This window comes from Quercus robur, chromosome 8 (genome assembly GCF_932294415.1).
Source record: "Quercus robur chromosome 8, dhQueRobu3.1, whole genome shotgun sequence".
NCBI lineage: Eukaryota > Viridiplantae > Streptophyta > Magnoliopsida > Fagales > Fagaceae > Quercus > Quercus robur.
In genome coordinates, this window is record NC_065541.1 from 45,862,523 (window position 1) to 45,880,332 (window position 17,810).

General features: G+C 34.1%; 1 protein-coding gene, 1 long non-coding RNA gene and 1 pseudogene across 3 annotated transcripts; 2 read left to right on the forward strand and 1 right to left on the reverse strand.

Annotated features, from left to right (window-relative positions):
• The first annotated feature begins 537 nt into the window (after positions 1–537).
• LOC126696081 (phragmoplastin DRP1E-like) lies at positions 538–11,484 on the forward strand. 2 transcript variants are annotated; one of them, XM_050392862.1, is made up of 10 exons: positions 538–979; positions 1,919–2,025; positions 6,543–6,593; positions 6,687–6,748; positions 9,250–9,340; positions 9,433–9,497; positions 9,856–10,050; positions 10,132–10,251; positions 10,352–10,405; positions 10,567–11,484. In XM_050392862.1, exons 4-10 carry the CDS (start codon positions 6,725–6,727, stop codon positions 10,636–10,638), a joined length of 621 nt encoding a protein of 206 aa, XP_050248819.1. In that variant the 5' UTR covers positions 538–979; positions 1,919–2,025; positions 6,543–6,593; positions 6,687–6,724; the 3' UTR covers positions 10,639–11,484. The 2 variants fall into 2 exon arrangements, with proteins under 2 accessions (XP_050248819.1, XP_050248818.1); XM_050392861.1 differs by lacking the exon at positions 538–979 and adding an exon at positions 1,083–1,775.
• LOC126696365 (phragmoplastin DRP1E-like) lies at positions 10,776–11,484 on the forward strand (annotated as a pseudogene).
• An 832-nt stretch (positions 11,485–12,316) lies between these two features.
• Positions 12,317–17,675, reverse strand: LOC126696082 (uncharacterized). Its single transcript, XR_007646074.1, has 2 exons — positions 17,402–17,675; positions 12,317–13,766 (listed from the first exon to the last, which is right to left on the reverse strand). It is a non-coding gene; the product is annotated as an uncharacterized LOC126696082 (long non-coding RNA).
• Positions 17,676–17,810: the final 135 nt, after the last annotated feature.

Genomic DNA, 17,810 nt, shown 5'->3' on the forward strand with positions numbered 1-17,810 from the left:
TTTAATCCTATTAACATTTCACCAAGTCTTTAGTCATTATCCGGAACATCCAAAACTTGTAAAGTTATAGTCTTGGAAATTTGGAGACTTTTTCCAGTTGCAAACTGAATGTGTGGCAAACATTAAACGTGTAGCAATCATGTTATTCAGGTCCCTTTATATATCTAGAAAGTTTTATGTCATCCATTTCTTTTTCCTCTAAATTTTAAAAAGTTTGATTGATAATTAGATATCTACTCATTAGGACCCCTTGCAATGATCAAGAAAATTCTAAAAAAAAAATTATTTTATATAATGCATGTTAACTACAATTTTTATTTTATTATTTCTTAGAAGACCGATTTCAGTTAAGCAGAGTGGGTACCTATCGTCACTTCTGAACTTAGATTATTGGTTTTAGACCATTCTTACCTATATAATTTTACATGTTATTAGAACGCCTTGTAATTTTTATTTTATGTTCTATCTCAAAATAAAGTAGAATATATATTTCAATAAAAGATCATATGCATTTCCTTGATTTTGGTCTTCTTATTCCATGCAAAACATTTTTTGATCTAGAAAGAACAATGTCATCAATTGAGCGATCATTTTGAGAGACAATATTTCTCGTCTCATGGCAAGATCGCAGTTTCTCACAAGCACAAGCTGATGAATCATGGACAACGGACAGAGGGGCAGCAGACCATTTGACTGCAAATCGTACCAATCTCACTATGCAGAATGCGTATGGTGATTAAGAATACAGTTCTGTAGGTACAATGGAAAAGCTCTCCCAACTACACATATAACTAATGGTTGATTGAGAAATCAATCATACAATTTCAAACTTAGAACCATCTTAAGAGCGCACAGAATTTCTTCTAACCTTCTGTCAGTTCATATACTATACATGCATTTCCCTATGTTTCTCCAGCTGAAACGATTGTATCACTGGCGTTTCTGGTTGTTAGGGCTGTTAATAGTTTCTTATGTAAAGGTAAAAACTGCTAGTTGAGCAGTTAAGCATAGCTCTTATATATAAAATAATATATATATATATATATATATATTTGTACTGAGATGAATTAATTCAATGAAACTCAGATCGATAAATTAATTCCCAATTTTTTATTATTTAAATCTCTCTTCCTACTTAGTTTCCGTTTCTCTTCGTTTCCCAAACTTTCTTAACTCTCTTTTCATAACCCAGAACTATTTAATTGACCCTCACTTAATTTCTCCTTCACTCCCTAGTCGGCTAGTCCGTTGGGTCGGCCATTGATATTTTTATTTGCAGTACGACTTATTCTTTTTATCATAGAGTGGACCGGCCGAGTCTAACTATTGTGTAAGTAAATGGAGGCCCAATTATGTATTCAAGAGTTTAATCTATATCCTATCCAAAAAGATATAGATTAAGAATTTGTTAGAAATCGTATTTGAAAAAGTAAATAAGTGAATCGTAAAAGTTACTGTTAATTAGAGAGACTGGAGCAGATGCTCTTAGCAAGGGAAAGTGAAAGTTTAGAGATAGAGAGAGAATTTTGACGCAAAGAAAGTTTAGGAGTCTAGAGTGATTTTCTTGAGAGAGAAGAGTTCATTTGAAAAAGTGAAAGTTTTCATTTGCAGGAGGGGGAGAGAGAGAGATTTCAAGTTTATTAGTAAGGAAAAGTAAAAGATTTGAGCTGAATTTTTGGTCTGATTGGTTTATGGTTTGAAATGAGTGCCGAGTTCGGGAAAATCATAGGTATTGGAGAGTATTGTAGGGCTTGACTTTCTTCCAAGAGGATCAGGTTAGTTCTTTTATGGATTCTCACTCGTGTTCCAAAAAAAACTTTATTCGTTTATACAGATTTTTTTTTTTTTAATTTTCTTTTTTGTTATTTTGCTAATTGTGATGAATTTGTGGTATTTGGACTTGCTTTGACTGTTGCAGGGATTGGCACAGGCGGCCTTTGGTGTTGCAGCTTCACAAGACGGATGAAGGAACGCAAGAGTATGTTGACTTCCTTCACATCCTGAGGAGGAAATTCTCTGATTTTGGTATGTGATCTTTTTCCTCTTTTAGTGAATTACTTGTTCCATATGTGTGATGTCAATTTCAGTTTTGTAAAAATAAGCCGTAGTTGCTCGAAATAAGCTACAAATGGTTCTGTTTTAACTCTTAGCTTCATGGAGGCAGTATTACATAATGAATATTAATTGGTTTCAGTTTTCATGGGCCATAACTATGTTCCATATTATGTGAGAGATGATGTAAGAATATGGATGAGACATAGTAGATAGTTAGTATTAGCGCCTTTATGAAAAATAAGCATTCGGTCTTCATTAGTGAATTTGGAAATTTTGTTGAATTCTAGCTGGTATTAGTGAAGTTTTATGAGATTCAACTAAATTTTTTTGCCTATAACTAATAAATCTCTAGCAGCTATTTGAAGCTTTTAAAGCATTATTGACATGTCCTGTTTATGGGAATTTAGGGTTACCCTGCCTACTATCAACTGGGTTAAAACTTAAAAGCCTCTATTTGAAGCTCAACTTTTTATTAGCGACTTAGATAGAATGAACACGTTTTATTTTTCAATAGGTTTACTCTGACCTGTTTGTTGTGAAAGGGACTGTAGTCTGAGCTGGACTTTCTTACTCTAGAAATTATTGTCCAGCTGTTATGCTTGCCTCTGTTAATATGGGGGTACCTTATGCTGAAGCTGTCAAGTGACTCCCGAATCAAGGAATGTGATTTTCTTTAAAAAGAAAGAGAAAAAAATAGTGGTCCAACACAAGTTGCCGAGGGTATTTTTATATAGGAAATTTATCTTTTGAATAATGTTTTGTGGGATTCAGCTAGGGGTGTCAATTCGGGTTAGCGTGTCGGGTTCGTGTCGTGTCGAGGTAGGGGTATTCGACTAAATGACTCAACCCTAACCCGACCCATTTAATAATCGTGTCATGATCCTTCAACCCTAACCCAACCTGTTAATAAGGCGGGTTGACCTGACCCAACCCATTTGACACGTTTAATAAACGAGTCGTGTTGGGTTGACACAAATGTAACACAACCCATTTCAACCTGCATAATATTAAATATAACATCCATCTAGAAATTTTTTTTTTACATCCCAAAAAGTAGTGCATACACCTCAAGGTTTCAACCCACATTCAAAATAATATAGTTCAACAAAAATATAACATTCATCTAGAAATAAGTTCTTTACACTCCAAAAGAAGTGCATACATTTCAACTCAAATTCAAAATAACAAAGTTTAACAAAAATAAAATAATATAGTTCAACAAAAATATAATATCCTTAGAACTTGCTAGATGCTAAGTATCAATATTGAAATAATTTGAGCAAACAGTAGACTAATCTTGACTATGACCACGATTATCATCCATAGATTCTTTGTTGATGTCAAAATTCATAACATCTTCCACAAGCTCATCCAATTTTATTTGTGCAAGTTTTATGCAAAAAAAAAAAAAAAAAAAAAAAAGTATTAGTAGTTCTAGGCTTTGAAAGTTTCAATTTCCAATTATATCCCTTGTAAATTTTTATAATTACTCACTTTGCTTTTTAAATTTAAAATATATGTTGGATATAAAAGGTATTTGACAAATCTAAAATAAAATAAATATTTATTTGTTATACGAGTTAAACGGATTGTGTTAAGTGGGTCATTACGGGTTGACACAAATAAATTGGCGTGTCAAATGTGTCTATTGCGGGTTATACGGGTTGACCCGCTTATGACACTTTTCTTATCGTATCGCTTTCGGGTTGACCCGTTTATGACCCAAACCCATTAAGGCCCAACCCTAACCCGAAAAAACCCGTGTTGGGTTCGTGTCGTGTTCGCGGGTTGGATCAAACATTGACACCCCTAGATTCAGCTCCAATTTTGGGTAATATGTTTAATGAAACTGGTTTGGTATTTTACTCATACCTGATCAATGGTTGTGTTGCATGCTAAATATTGAAGCTCTGCTTTCCACGTGTTTTGTGGTAGACTAAGTACTCTGTTTTAAGATTTTAGAAAGATGCTGTCGGTCAAAATTTGCTTACCTTTCATAAGCCATGTCTGGAGGCAAAGGGTAATCTAGTCTATTCCAGCAGTTATAATTTATATCTGGTTCTGTCTTTTATTCCTTGAGATTGAAAAGACTTTAAAAAATGGGATGGATAAGTAATTCATCAAAAAAGGAAGAAAAATAAAAAGAAGAGAAAAGGATGGAGAATTTATCACAATGTTGGGCTTTAATCATAGCTTCTTCCTTAAGGACCTTGTATATATTTGGTCCCATAATTTGTGACCAAACTAGATAACCTTTTCTGTTTTTTAGTCTTTCAGGCTTTGTCTAATGCTTAATTTAATATTTTAAAACATGCCAATGTGCTCTAGCTTAAACGGCTTTTCCATCTCCCATAAAAATGGGAGGAGGATGAGGTCATGGGTTCTAAACCTACTAGGTGCTTGTAAATTACCCCAAAAAAAAAAAATTTAATAGTTTAAAGCACATTATTTTGTAAGGATTTCCAGAATTATTTTCAACTTATTGCCTATTCAAATTTACTTTTGTCTTCTGTGGGGATTGGCATGAGTTTAGACTTCTCCTCCTTGACTTGCTAGTATCAACATTCTTCAATGTATAAAGATTTCTTTGACATTGTTTATTGCCTTCTGTATCTAAGAGTAAAATGATGTGGGAGCTAATATTTTGCCTTTTGAGTTTTCCATACAGCCCTTGTTTGCAAGGAGATTCGGGATGAGACTAATAGAATAACCAGGAAGACAAACAGATTTCTCATGTTCCTATCCATCTCAGTATCTATGCTCCAAATTTCAAAACAGATTTCTCCTGTTCCTAGATAAAAAGATTTCTCCTTATTGCTTTTGTTTCAAATTTATTAGGCACGTTATTCTGGGTTACTTTCTTTTTAAAATGTCCTTGGGAGTTTTAGTTGCAATTATTGCTCCATTCAAACTGCATATATGATTTTCATTTGTCATTTGTGGCAAGTTATGCTATGTTGTATTAATCTGATGAGGACAAGGAAGGGCTTAAGGAAAAAGAAGATTAAATATACAAAGATTCAAGAATTGTGGTCTAATTTTGATGTTGGACCTTCTTAGCACCTTTCATAAGTTATTTTAGTTATTTTAGTTATTAATATTGCGTCTTTTAGGTTGAGAAGCTGTTGGATCAGTGCTAATTAAGTTCTATTAGAATAAGGGTAATTTGGTAATTTCAAGAAATCTGGAATGGGCTGTCCTTAGCCATACCAAAGGCCCATGAGTCTTATTTTATGTTTACATATTATTAAGTCTTTTATGTAATTATTATTAGTATTCCTATTCATCCTAGGAATTGGTTTTTTAGAGTCGAAGTTCTACTAGGAAAAGGATAACTGTAACCTTTTTGTAGTCATGCTATTTCAGTAGCTTATTTTAAGCTTTGTTTGTGTGATGCAAACTTCTCCGATGTGTGATGCCAAGGAACCCTAGGTGTGATGCTTAGGAAGACCTAGGCGTGATTCCTAGTGTTTTATTTATGTTATTTTTTGTTTATTCCCTGTTTCAGCCCCCAAACAGCCATCAACATCGATCCATTCTTTTTTAACCTAAACTCTTAAACATCAATCCTTATTCAAGAATTTTTCAAGAAACCTAGTATAGTACTGAATTTCTTAACGGTCCTGCATCATAATCACTAGTGCTAGATATACTTTCGCAGAATATGTTTTGCTTCATCTGGAAAAGCCATGCTTTTTGCAATATAATCTTAATTTGTTTGTACGCATGACATTTTATGATGCTTGTGTGATACCAATTCTTTGCAATTTTAAGCACAGCCAGTATTTTTTTCCATCAATATTAGTTAATTGCCTTGGCATAATTTTGAACTGAAAAGAAGTTATAGTTTGACAGAAAAATTAGATGTTTACTTCTCCCTAACAATCCAAAAAGCTGATGCAAAATGCACTAATGTGTATAAATATTATCTTGTGCATGAAAAACAGCTAGTCTCTGCAATAGTTGCTTGAGAAGAAAACATTGTATATATGTATTTTTCACTTGAGTAAGGCTGTTTAGCAGTAGTTTGAATTGTGAAATCTCACTATTTAGCTTCTCTTTGCAGATTAGATATCATTTAACAAAGTCATTTAATGGTTTCTTCGTCATTGGCTCCCATGTGCATGGTGCATTTTGCATTTATTAAAGGAAACGAAGAAAAAAAATATTAGAAGGGAAAGAAAGATAGACAACAAATTGGTTTCTGTGGTTTTTGAGGAGTGTGTGTGATTTCTAAAGATTTGCATTGGTGCAATCCTGAATATTGTGTGTGATCTATAAAGAATAACTATTGGTTATAATACCCGGGACATTATTTTCACTTATTTGATGTGTTCCTTGCTTGCACTTAAATTTCATTTGCTCATGTTGTCTTATACTGGGTAATGTTGCATGGCATGAAGTTTGATTAAATTGTTGATATAATTCTATTCCCCATGTTTTAATATATTTTTCAACACTTATTCTTGTTTTCCTTCATTTGGCAGTTGTCAACTTATCCCTGATTGATCTACCGGGTTTAACAAAAGTTGTTGTTGGTATGTTCTGTACTTGATTAAACTTCTAGATTATATGATGATTATTTTCCATTCATTAACTAAGATAGTTGTTCCTTTTTTTCCTCTTTCCAGAGGGACAACCTGAAAGTATTGTTGAAGATATTGAAAATATGGTTCGAACTTATATTGAGAAGGTAATGGGACATTCCCTCCTCAAAAAGGGTACATCAATGTGTAATGACTAATGAGTGGAAGACCCTTTCATTTTGGTGATCTTTTCACTGCCACAGGTTACTCTACTCTTTTAATTCTTTTAAGAACCCTAGGTAACAATGCCCCCCTTTTCCCTTCAATTTAACAAAGTCAATTTTATTAAATATGAGAATATGGTGCTTCATATATTGATGTCTAATTTTTCTGTGACATCATGAACAATGGAACTTCATGGGAATCAGTGAAAGTAGTTATTGAGATATTAATGAATCCCATAGGACACTTAGCATATTTTGCTGATTTCTTAGGCACATCTTAAGTAACACTTAGTGCCATATTGATAGACTCATTTGAAAACATGATTGTTATAGGCAAAACTACAAATTACACACTTTAAATTTGACCTTTTTTTTTTAATTCAATCCTCTATATTTCATTGTTTTTCTCCATTCCTACCCTTTAACTTTAATATGTTTTCAGCTAATGAACTCTAGCTCAACAAACTCTAGCTCAACAAGCACCTCCTCCCATATAGGTGCTAGTCCTATTGTCTAGTTCCAATCTCTTGTTGGTTTTAGTTTATTTATTTATTTATTTAAACTTTCCAAAATGATGTTGTTTTGGTAGACTTAGGGTCCATTTGAAAACAGCTTATTTAACTGACTTTTTGTTAAAAGTACTGTAGATAAAGGTAAAAACTAACTAGTTGAAATAGTTCAGTGGGACTAGGGCCGGCCCAAGGCCTAGATAATTTAGGCCTAGGCCTAAGGCCCCATCAAATAAAAATTCCCCTTAGGGAAAAAGGCCCCACTTCCCATGGTTAAAGGCCAAATTTTTATAAAATTATATATTTGTTTTAAAGGTTGTGCATTTTTTTTATTAATGATGTTAAGGATATTACAAATTTTATTATTGACTTACGACTTACAAATTGCTATGTTTTTAATTACAAAATAATGATTCAAACATTCATTAGTTAAATTGATGAAGTTCATCATTGAGAGTCAATGTCACATTATATTTTGAACATTTTATATTGCTTTTAGTGCATTTTTCCTTTTCATTTCTATTAAGACTCTAAAAGTACGTGACCGATTGAACCCTTAGCCAATTAAACCCTAAAATGTTTATAAAAAAAAAAAATGTTGCAAATGTGTTAAATCATCAATTATAGATTAATCTCCCCTAATAGTTTGAGAGTTGAGACTTTAATTTTTGTAAATTGATATCCTACAAAGCCGCACACCAAATACTATCTACATCTCTCTCTCTCTCTCTCTCTCAAAAACAAGATATAAAATTAAAAATTAGATTACAACTTTACTTAACTATGCATCTTCATATATCCAAAATAAAGTCTCTTTTTTAATCGTAGTATATTTCTATTTTTTTTATTTTATTAATATTTATGATTCAACTATGATATTTAATTCTCTATATGAAATTAACATTAGTTTAGTTGGTATCATTCATCAAATTATGTATTTAACATACCAAATTAACCTTGATTTGATTAAAATTAAATAATTTTGTTTAATTAATATTTATATTTTAAAGGCCCCACATAAATTTTTCACCTTAGACCCCAAATTATGTTGGGCCGCTCCTGAGTGGGATTCATAAATAGTACCAAAAAGTGCAATGGAACTCACGAATAGTAGCAAAAATTAGCAGAATAGTAGCAAAAATAAGCTGAATAGTAACATAAGCTGACTTTAAACTCTAATCCCAAACGTAACCTTAGTGTCCACTTGAGAACAGTTTATTTAGTTAAAACTAAAAACTTTTTTTCTGAAAGTACTGTAGATAAAGCTAAACACTAGCTGAAATAGTACACTGGAACCTATGAATACTATCAAAAAGTGTAATAAAACCCATGAATAATAACAAAAATAAGCTAAATAGTAAAAAAAAATGGCATTTTTCAGCTAATACCAAACGCAACCTTAGTGGTGAAGATTCACCGTAAGTGGATGGAAGGACTATGTTGGAAAAAAAAAATGAAACTAGGTCAATGGGTGTAATTTGTAAGTTAGTCTTAATTATATTTATGATTATCACATGTTCTGGATCGTTGTTATGTTCATGTAGGATTTGATTTATCAAAATGAGCAGTTCTTGATCTGTCAACATTGTTTATATATCATGTAACTATCGCACTCTGTATTTGTGATCTTATTCTATGAGCTTTTTACATTTTTATGCTTAAAAGAACTGTATAGGTATGGGTGAGGGGATAATAATGAATGACAAATTCTTGGATTGTCTCAACTATAATTGTTGCATGATGTACAATAAAACTAATTGTTTCTTCTTTGGATCCTTGTTCTGCAATTTGTTTTTATCTGCCGAATTTTTTAATAGTTTTCCCTTCTCTCTCATTCTCTCTCTCCCCCTCTAGGCAAGCCTTTCTGTCCTCAGTTAGAGTCCAATGCCTTCTGTTATTGTCTCTAGTTAATTTTATGTCCTCTGGTTTTTGCAGCCTAATTGTATCATACTTGCAATATCTTCAGCCAATCAAGATGTTGCGACATCAGATGCTATCAAACTTGCTAGGGAAGTGGATGCTACTGGTATGTTTATGCTCTTTTTGCAGAACTCTTGACTTGTCGCTTTGTTTAGCTTTCCCAGTTTCCCTTATGAATCCTGTATGTAAATTGCATAGGAGAGAGGACATTTGGTGTGTTGACAAAGTTGGATTTGATGGACAAAGGAACTAATGCATTGGATGTAAGATCTCTCTCTATCTCCCTTAGTCTCTTTGTTTGTGTGAATAACCCTACCTTTATAAATGGATTTTGTTGATCAGGTATAGCTGAGCTTTTAATTATTATCTAATTTATTTGCATTTAACTCTCAAAGTGATTGGGGTTAACATTTGATTGGGTTGAATTGTATTCAGAGTAGAACCGTTTTTTAGCGTATACATTTTTCCCCTTTCTTGAGAAATGTTCCTTAAAACTTTGCTATAACATTTTAATTTTGCTGCATTTCCTGTTCATTTTCTTGGTTCAAAATTGCTTTGAAAAATATAAATGTCTTAATATATTTATTTTCTTTGCCTCTTACATACTTTATATGCTCTCAGGTTATTGAAGGAAGATCGTATCGTTTGCATCATCCTTGGGTTGGAATTGTTAACCGTTCCCAGGCTGACATTAATAAAAATGTTGACATATTAGTTGCGAGGTGCAAGGAGTGGGAGTACTTTGCAACCAGTCCTGACTCTGGACACTTAGCCAGTAAAATGGGTTCAGAGTGTCTTGCAAAACTTCTCTCAAAGGTTTTTTCTTGTGCATCTTTCTTGCAAATTAAGATGATGTTTGTATAGGATATTAAACTGATGTTGTGATCTTGATTCTAGCACCTGGAGTCTGTAATTTGGGCTCAGATTTCAAGTATAACATCTCTAATTAATAAAAGCATTGAGGAACTTGAGTCGGAGATGGATCATCATGGTAGACCTATTGCCGTTGATGCTGGGGTGAGTGGCTTGAAGCTGTTGCAAATTATTATTTAATTTTTTTTGTGTGTGTAAAGAAGATGCTATTTGTGCTCTCCTTAACTGAGGTATGACGTTTTAGGACCATTTGTACACTATCTTGGAACTTTGCCATGCATTCGACCGGATTTTCAAGGTGCATTTGGAGGGAGTGTAAAACATCTTTCAGCTTCTCTTCTAACCATAATCTTTCATGGTTTTTCCAGCTTCAGCTAGATTTGCCACTATGTTTTAATTGTGATTCCAATGCCTATAATAATATTGCGTGTCTTTGGAAAAAAAAATTTCCTTTTTAAGATTAGGTGGCCTGGAAGTGATCAAATTTATGGAGTCTTTGACAACCACTGCTTTAAGGAAACTTCCATTTGATAGGCATCTTTCAAGGGCCTGACCACCACCACCAGCTGCTTGAGGGACCCCTGAGCAAGGTTACTGGCGCCTAATTGAGGGATCACTCAGCTATTTTAGAGGTCCCACTGAAGCTTCTGTGGATGCTATAAGTTGTCATGTTTTTCGTACTTTTTGTTTGTCAAGTTTCTTCTGGAATGCATTTCCAAGACTGCAGTAAGAAGTCAGAATCAAATTGGTAAAACTGATCTAGCTCTTGTAGTGTAGGTTCACTTTGTTTTAAAAGAACTCATGAGGAAACCAATAGCGGAAACTCAGGTGAATTTTCAGTGAAACTTATGATTAGTATTATTTCCTTTATTTAAGTATTGATGTTTATTCAATGAGAAATAGGATTTATATTGATGTTTATGACCATATAAAAGTTGAAGCGCTTTCCAACTCTACAAGCTGAAATAGCTGCTGCTGCTGGTGAGAGGCCCTTGAAAGGTTCCGTGAAGACAGTAAGACGACAGTTGTTCTATTATTGGACATGGAATCTTCATATTTGACTGGATTTCTTTAGAGGACTTCCCCAAGAGGTGGAGAAAGGAGGAAACCCGGCTGGGCCAGTCGGCACACCTATAGACCGGTACACAATGGGGCACTGTAGGAGGATAGGCTCAAATGTGTCCTCTTTTATATGGGCATGGTGTCCGAGACACTTAAGACCACAATTCCCAAGGCTGTAATCATTGCTAGATATTAGATGTTGTATTGATTAAACTCAATGATACAAATAACATGCCTTTATTTCAGGCTAAGCAGCCTGCGGAATTTTTGGATGAATTATATAGTAATTGATATAGAGATCAGATTCTTGCTGAATTGTCCTAGATTCTTGGATAGCTCTCTCTCTCTCTCTCTCTCTCTCTCTCTCTCTCTCTTTTTATTCTTTTAATAATTTGTTCTGCAATTTTTAATAGTACTGGGTACAGTTTGTATTGCAAACTCGATTCTCCTTTTGTTTTAACACTAATATATTTATGTTTTGTAAATCCGTAGAACTTGCTTCCCCTATTGAAGTTATGTTTTAGGGAGACCTATAGATAATTGGCAAAAATTTCACCATGGGCATTGTTAATCTTTTTTACTTTTAGATTTTAGAAATCTAGATATCGGTGCCTAATCATGATTATTATTATTATTATTATTATTATTATTATTATTTAATGTGAAAGCAGGGGGTGGTGGCATGAAATAGTCATGAAGATGACTCGGATTAACATAGAACAAGACAAAAGGATCCTCGTACAAAATCTACGAGGTACAAACAAGAAGTGGTGCAAAACAGATACGTAATTACCACTTGTACAACCACTTCCATTCCTACAAAAAAAAAATGTATAAAAAATTCCATTACAGATCAGCTACAACGCCAAAAACGATTGTTTCCACTAAATCCCTCTGTTCGGATGATCCCCTCTCAAATTTAGGGATGGCCATGGGTAGGGTGTAAATCGCGTATACCCATATCCTAATACCCGGATAGCAATACCCATTAGTATCCATTCCAGACATCTATCCGGATTTATTATCCATGGATATCCACACCCGACCCGATACCCATTTAATTTTTTTTTTTTTAATCCAAAACATTTTAACTAAAAAATAACCAATAAATTTATACTTAACAAATTGAAAATATATATCACTCAGCTCAAAACAAACCTCACACATTATATTTCAATTTACCAATGAAATATAATCCAAAATAAAATAGTACATGCTACCCAGCAATGTGTTTAATTCGTTGAACTAACAAAATCAAAACATATTTCTGCATTCTATTCTCATATCAAAGATCCTACAAATCACCATACAAATTAAAAAATCAAGAAGATAGAAAGAAAGCACACCACAAAAACCCACTAAATCACCCTCTTTATCTCTCACTCATACACAGACAGAATTTTGAATTTTCTCACCAAATATATACTTCAATTTTTCTCAATCTTCATCTTCGTTATCCTCGTCATCTTCCTTCTTGTAGATGGCAGCCATTCTTTGCTCATTAATAGCCATAGCTTCATTACTGGCCTCGACATCCTCAGTGACAGCTTCAGGCTCGATCTCCTCCTCAGCGACAGCTTTAGGCTCAACCACCTCAGAATCAGCTTTAGGCTCGGCCACCTCAAAATCAGCTTCTTTTCTTACCTCCTCCTCCTCAACCACAGCTTCATTGCTAACCTCCTCCTCAGCCCCTTCATTTTCAACCCCCACCACTTCATTAGAAGTGGCGTTGCTACCCATGCAGCATCTACTTTAGAGGTCATTGAATTCATAAATGTATGAAATTCATTTTTCACCCAATCCGCTCCCATGGCCTTCTTTACTCTATTGAAAGCAGCCTTGTCTTCCTCATAGGCAGGAACCTCAACGGTTGAGGCCCTCACTGCTTCCTCATACCAAGCAACAACTCTAGCTTCCTTTTTTTATTGGGCAGTGTTTGGCTGAAGCTAAGGCAAGAATTCTGAATTTGGACTTATGCAATCCATGCCAATTTTTGGAGGTCTATGATTGCAAAAGGGAACAAACCAGCTTCAGTACCAAAATACTTACGAAACTCACATTGTTCCCCTTTACAATCATAGACCTCCAAAAACTGGCATGGATTGCATAAGTCCAAATTCAGAATTCTTGCCTCAACTTCGGCCAAACACTACCCAATAAAAAAGGAAGCAAGGGTTGCTGCTTGGTATGAGGAAGCAGTGAGGGCGTCAACCGTTGAGGTTCCTGCCTATGAGGAAGACAAGACTGCATTCAATAGAATAAAGGAGGTCATGGGAGCGGATTGGGTGAAAAATGAATTTCATACATTTGTAAATTCAATGACCTCTAAAGTAGATGCTACACGGGTAGCAGCATCACCTACTAATGAAGTGGTGGGAGTTGAAAATGAAGGGGCTGAGGAGGAGGAGGTTAGACATGAACCTGTGGCTAAGGAGGAGGAGGTAAGAAAGAAAGCTGATTTTGAGGTGGCCGAGCCTAAAGCTAATTCAGAGGTAAAGCTGTCGCTGAGGAGGAGTTCAAGCCTGAAGCTGTCAGTGCACTTCTCCTACTTCCAGCACGACTTCAACATTTCTTTAATTTCACGAGGAGGCTGAAACCTACTAAAAACAAAAAACAAATTCAGCAAACAAAAATGCAAGAAATTTCACATTTCAAACTATAGCATTTGAATAATATATGAATATAGTAAACTAGATTAATTAGTAAATTTGTGTCACACATATCTTTAACAATTCATAAAATAGAAAGAAAAAAGGCTCATGGGTAACAATAATTTTATAATGTTAAATGCTATAGATAGATTAATATGAATAGAGTAATGATAAATTAATGTCAAATTTCGAACTATAGTAGATAGAGATTAGAGATGCAGAGTTTAAGAATCTGAAGTAATGAATCAAGTTCAAGACTCAAGATGGTGAAAGAAAGAACATGTAGATAGAACCAATTTTAAAGCGTGTACAAGAGAAAGGATGACTATTTGATGTCCATGCAAGAGGTAAAATATAGTACCATAAGTATTCTATTTCATGGATGTTAACTTAAAAGTTAAATCAGAGATATTTGCATGCATCATTAAAAATACTAATTAGTTAATTTAAACTCCCTCTGATGTCTGTCCCAATGCCAAGGTATTTGACAAGCTAGCAAGTGTACACGCCCCTAAATTCTTCTTGCCCAACCAAATGAAAGTTCAAGAAATACATTTCATGTAGCCCACAACCTAACTGTATTTGCCTTTAAATTCTTCCTTCTTCAACCAAAAAAGTTCAGTGAAACGATAGCATGTTTCTTTAGGATAAAGAACACAAAAGTACTAACAGAAACACAACATTTAAAAACCTAAACTAGTTGATCCACATCCAATGAACAAAAAAATGTGACTGAACCCATCTAAGCATGAGATAATAGCATTCCTTATCTAGATAAATCTCTCAGAGCCTATGATAAAATAATATAGCAGAATCACATATCTTGGGACAGAGACTCTCTGTACTATAAATTAGCTAATTATTGTCAAGGTAATTCATAAGGTTGTACACAGTGCGGTGCGGTTGATTTTGGGGGGCTATTTTGCACCACACCTGCAAGGGGCAGTTTCTTTGCATGTCTGACCGCACCTCAAATATAGAGGGTGGAAACCGGCCCATGGAAGGTGCGGTGCACCATACCGGTTCAGTGCAATTAGTTCCGTTATTTATCCATTTTCTCAATAACCAAACACAATAAAATTAACACCCTAAACTACATATTGATCATTAAGGGCACGTTTGGTACATGTGTTTAAACACATGTTTTCAATTTTTAAATAACATTACACGTATTTTCAAAAAATACAAATAATGTTACTAGAACAACATTACCAAATGGGCCCTAAAATACCCCAAATATTCCCAAAAAAAATATTAAAAAAAAAAAACACTTTTACTATCTTTCTGTCAACTATCCCATTCAAATCACAAAGACTCAAATAAAAACAAAAAACAAAACACAATCCATAATAGGTTTTAAAAGGAAGAATAGAATGCACATACAAATTTGGTAGAAAGCACAGTAGGATTTGAACATCAAAACCTTCTCTAAAAACTTTGAGATTGCTAGGCCTTGGAGAATGAAGACTTCAAGGGCGGATTAGGTGGAGGAGGACGCGGAGGCAGAGGAATAGGTGGAGGATGAGAGGGAGAGGTGAGACAGGTTTTCGGTTTCACATGAGACTTGAGAGAGGATAGTGGGAGTGGCGGAAGAGAGAGAGAGAGAGAGAGAGAGAGGCTGATCTAAATGAATGAGAATTGAAAATTTTTTAACCTAAACCTAACGATTTAAAACGACGTCGTTTAACTATTTTATATAAAATAAATATGATACTAAAAATGGCATAGCTTTGAAGTTAATATTAATATTAATTTTGGATACAAAACGGCACCGTTTTTTTTTTACTTATAAAGATCTCTCTGGGAAAATCACCTCTTTCTCGGTATTTTGTTATACACATACACAAACACAAACACAAACACAAACACACATATTCATTTATGTTTATATATACATATATCGGTGCGGTGCGGTTCTCGTCGGTGTGCAAAACTCACCACCGCTCGCCGCACCGGCCAGCATCGGTACTCGAAAAATTCTGCCGACCACCGTGCCTGAAACCTATTGTTGAGTCATGAGGTGGACGGATCGGTGCGGTGAAGGTCGGTTCTGTCGATATCGGGCAGTGGCTAAATGTACTACAGAAACAAACAAAAGACCTTGCAGCTTTAGCTAGGGAAGCAAGAACAAAACCTTGGAAAAATATAGAAGGATCACATATCTAAGGACAAACTCTGTCATATAAATTAACTTACTATTGTCAATTTTAAGGTTAAATGTACCACTGAAAAAAAACAAAAGACCATGTAGCATGAGACAGGGAAGTAAGAACAAGACCTTGAAATGGTACATGCTCACTAAAAAATCACTTGACTACATCTTTTCAAAATTCTCTTCTCTTTTTTTGGTCATTTCGTCTTTTAAATTGTAGCCAAGAGAGCTATAATCTAGATTTTTTTAACACTACCACGGCGACACATAAGCAAATAAGGATTATGTTGTCCAAGTATTGTAATGACTTAAAGCCTAGGGCTATAACTTTTTGTGCTACAATTCTAATAAGGAATACCATAAATGGTGGAGCAAGTATAGTAAATCTATGTGAAAGTAATTAGTAATCCATTATAATTTGTCACGTAAGATAGTTATGAAAAATTGTATAATAAAAGTTGTGATACTGGAATAACTCTAAAAGCAACAGTTAATTTCATCCAATTAAAGTGTTGCTTCATTTATTAAATATGAAAAATCGTAGTTTCAAAAATCCATTTTCGGCTGTAAATAAAACAAAGCAATGTTTGGTTGCTTATACTCAATTGCTCTGTTTCTCAGTTTTATATATATATATATATATGCTTTTGCTTAGCTAGCTCTGTGTTTTCTTAGCCCAGAAAATTGTACAGAGAAGGTTTTAATTTTATCATTTCTCACTTTTGGTTAGACATTTAGGGCATTTGTGCAAGCTAACTATAATCCAATCTAAATGGAGTAATGGACTTCTTTTTCTTTTTCTTTCTTTTTTTCAATCACCACAATATTAACTAAAAATTCCACACATTGTCGTTTTGTTTTCATGGATTTATTTTTTTGTGCAATTAAAGAAAGCATAAGGTTCTCAAAATGGGTTTCAACTTTCAAGGGTCAATTTGTAAATTTTTTTGGGTGAAGGGAGGCCAAGAATATCAAGCAAGGGTGAAATGTTCAAACTTTTGTGTACATATATATACAAGATCAAATTTTAAAAAAAAGTTGGGGGGCCAATCCCAAAATGGTTCCGTCCCTGCTTGTGTTTGCAGCTTGGGGTTTGGAACTTTTGTTGTTCAATGATAAGAATCTTACTCATCAAACAGATAAACACATAAATATATAAAAATAAAATATAAAAACGAAAATAATGATTGATTTCAAAAGAAGAATGAGAAGCAATTAAATTTTAGGAGGTGAAAAACTAATAAAGGTGACATCTTTAACATATAACTAGGCAAAATTAAAATCTGGGGTCGGATTTAGAATTAAAATCTAGAAAATATGGCAATAAAAATGCAGAACCACATAAGAGAAACCAAATAAAGGCGATATTTTTATCATGAAACTGGATAAAGATGTTACATTGAAATACATAATCAACAAAAAAAAGTACCTTGCGAACTAGATCTGCAGAGGAATAGGACGATCGTGACTGGGTTTGTAGAGGAAAAGGAAGATCCATGCGATTTGGAGAAAGAGCATTTTCAAAAGGGAGGCGCAGAGAGAGGTTTTTTTAGACTACGGCGCAGAGAGAGTTTAGAAGAGAGAGGAGGAAACACCATAAGATGATATGTTAAAAGGGGAATAAAAAAAAATATTCATACTTGTTAAGCCTAGGGCCCGTAAATTGTTAGGCCCTAGGGCCTAAGGCCCATAATTTTTTAAAAAAGAATACTCTATTAACTAAATCTGAATAAAAAATAGTAATACCAATACTTGTTAAGGCCTAAGGCCCGGAAATTATTAGGCCTTATGGCCTTCAGGCCCATAGTTAAATATATACATAGTTTTATATATATATA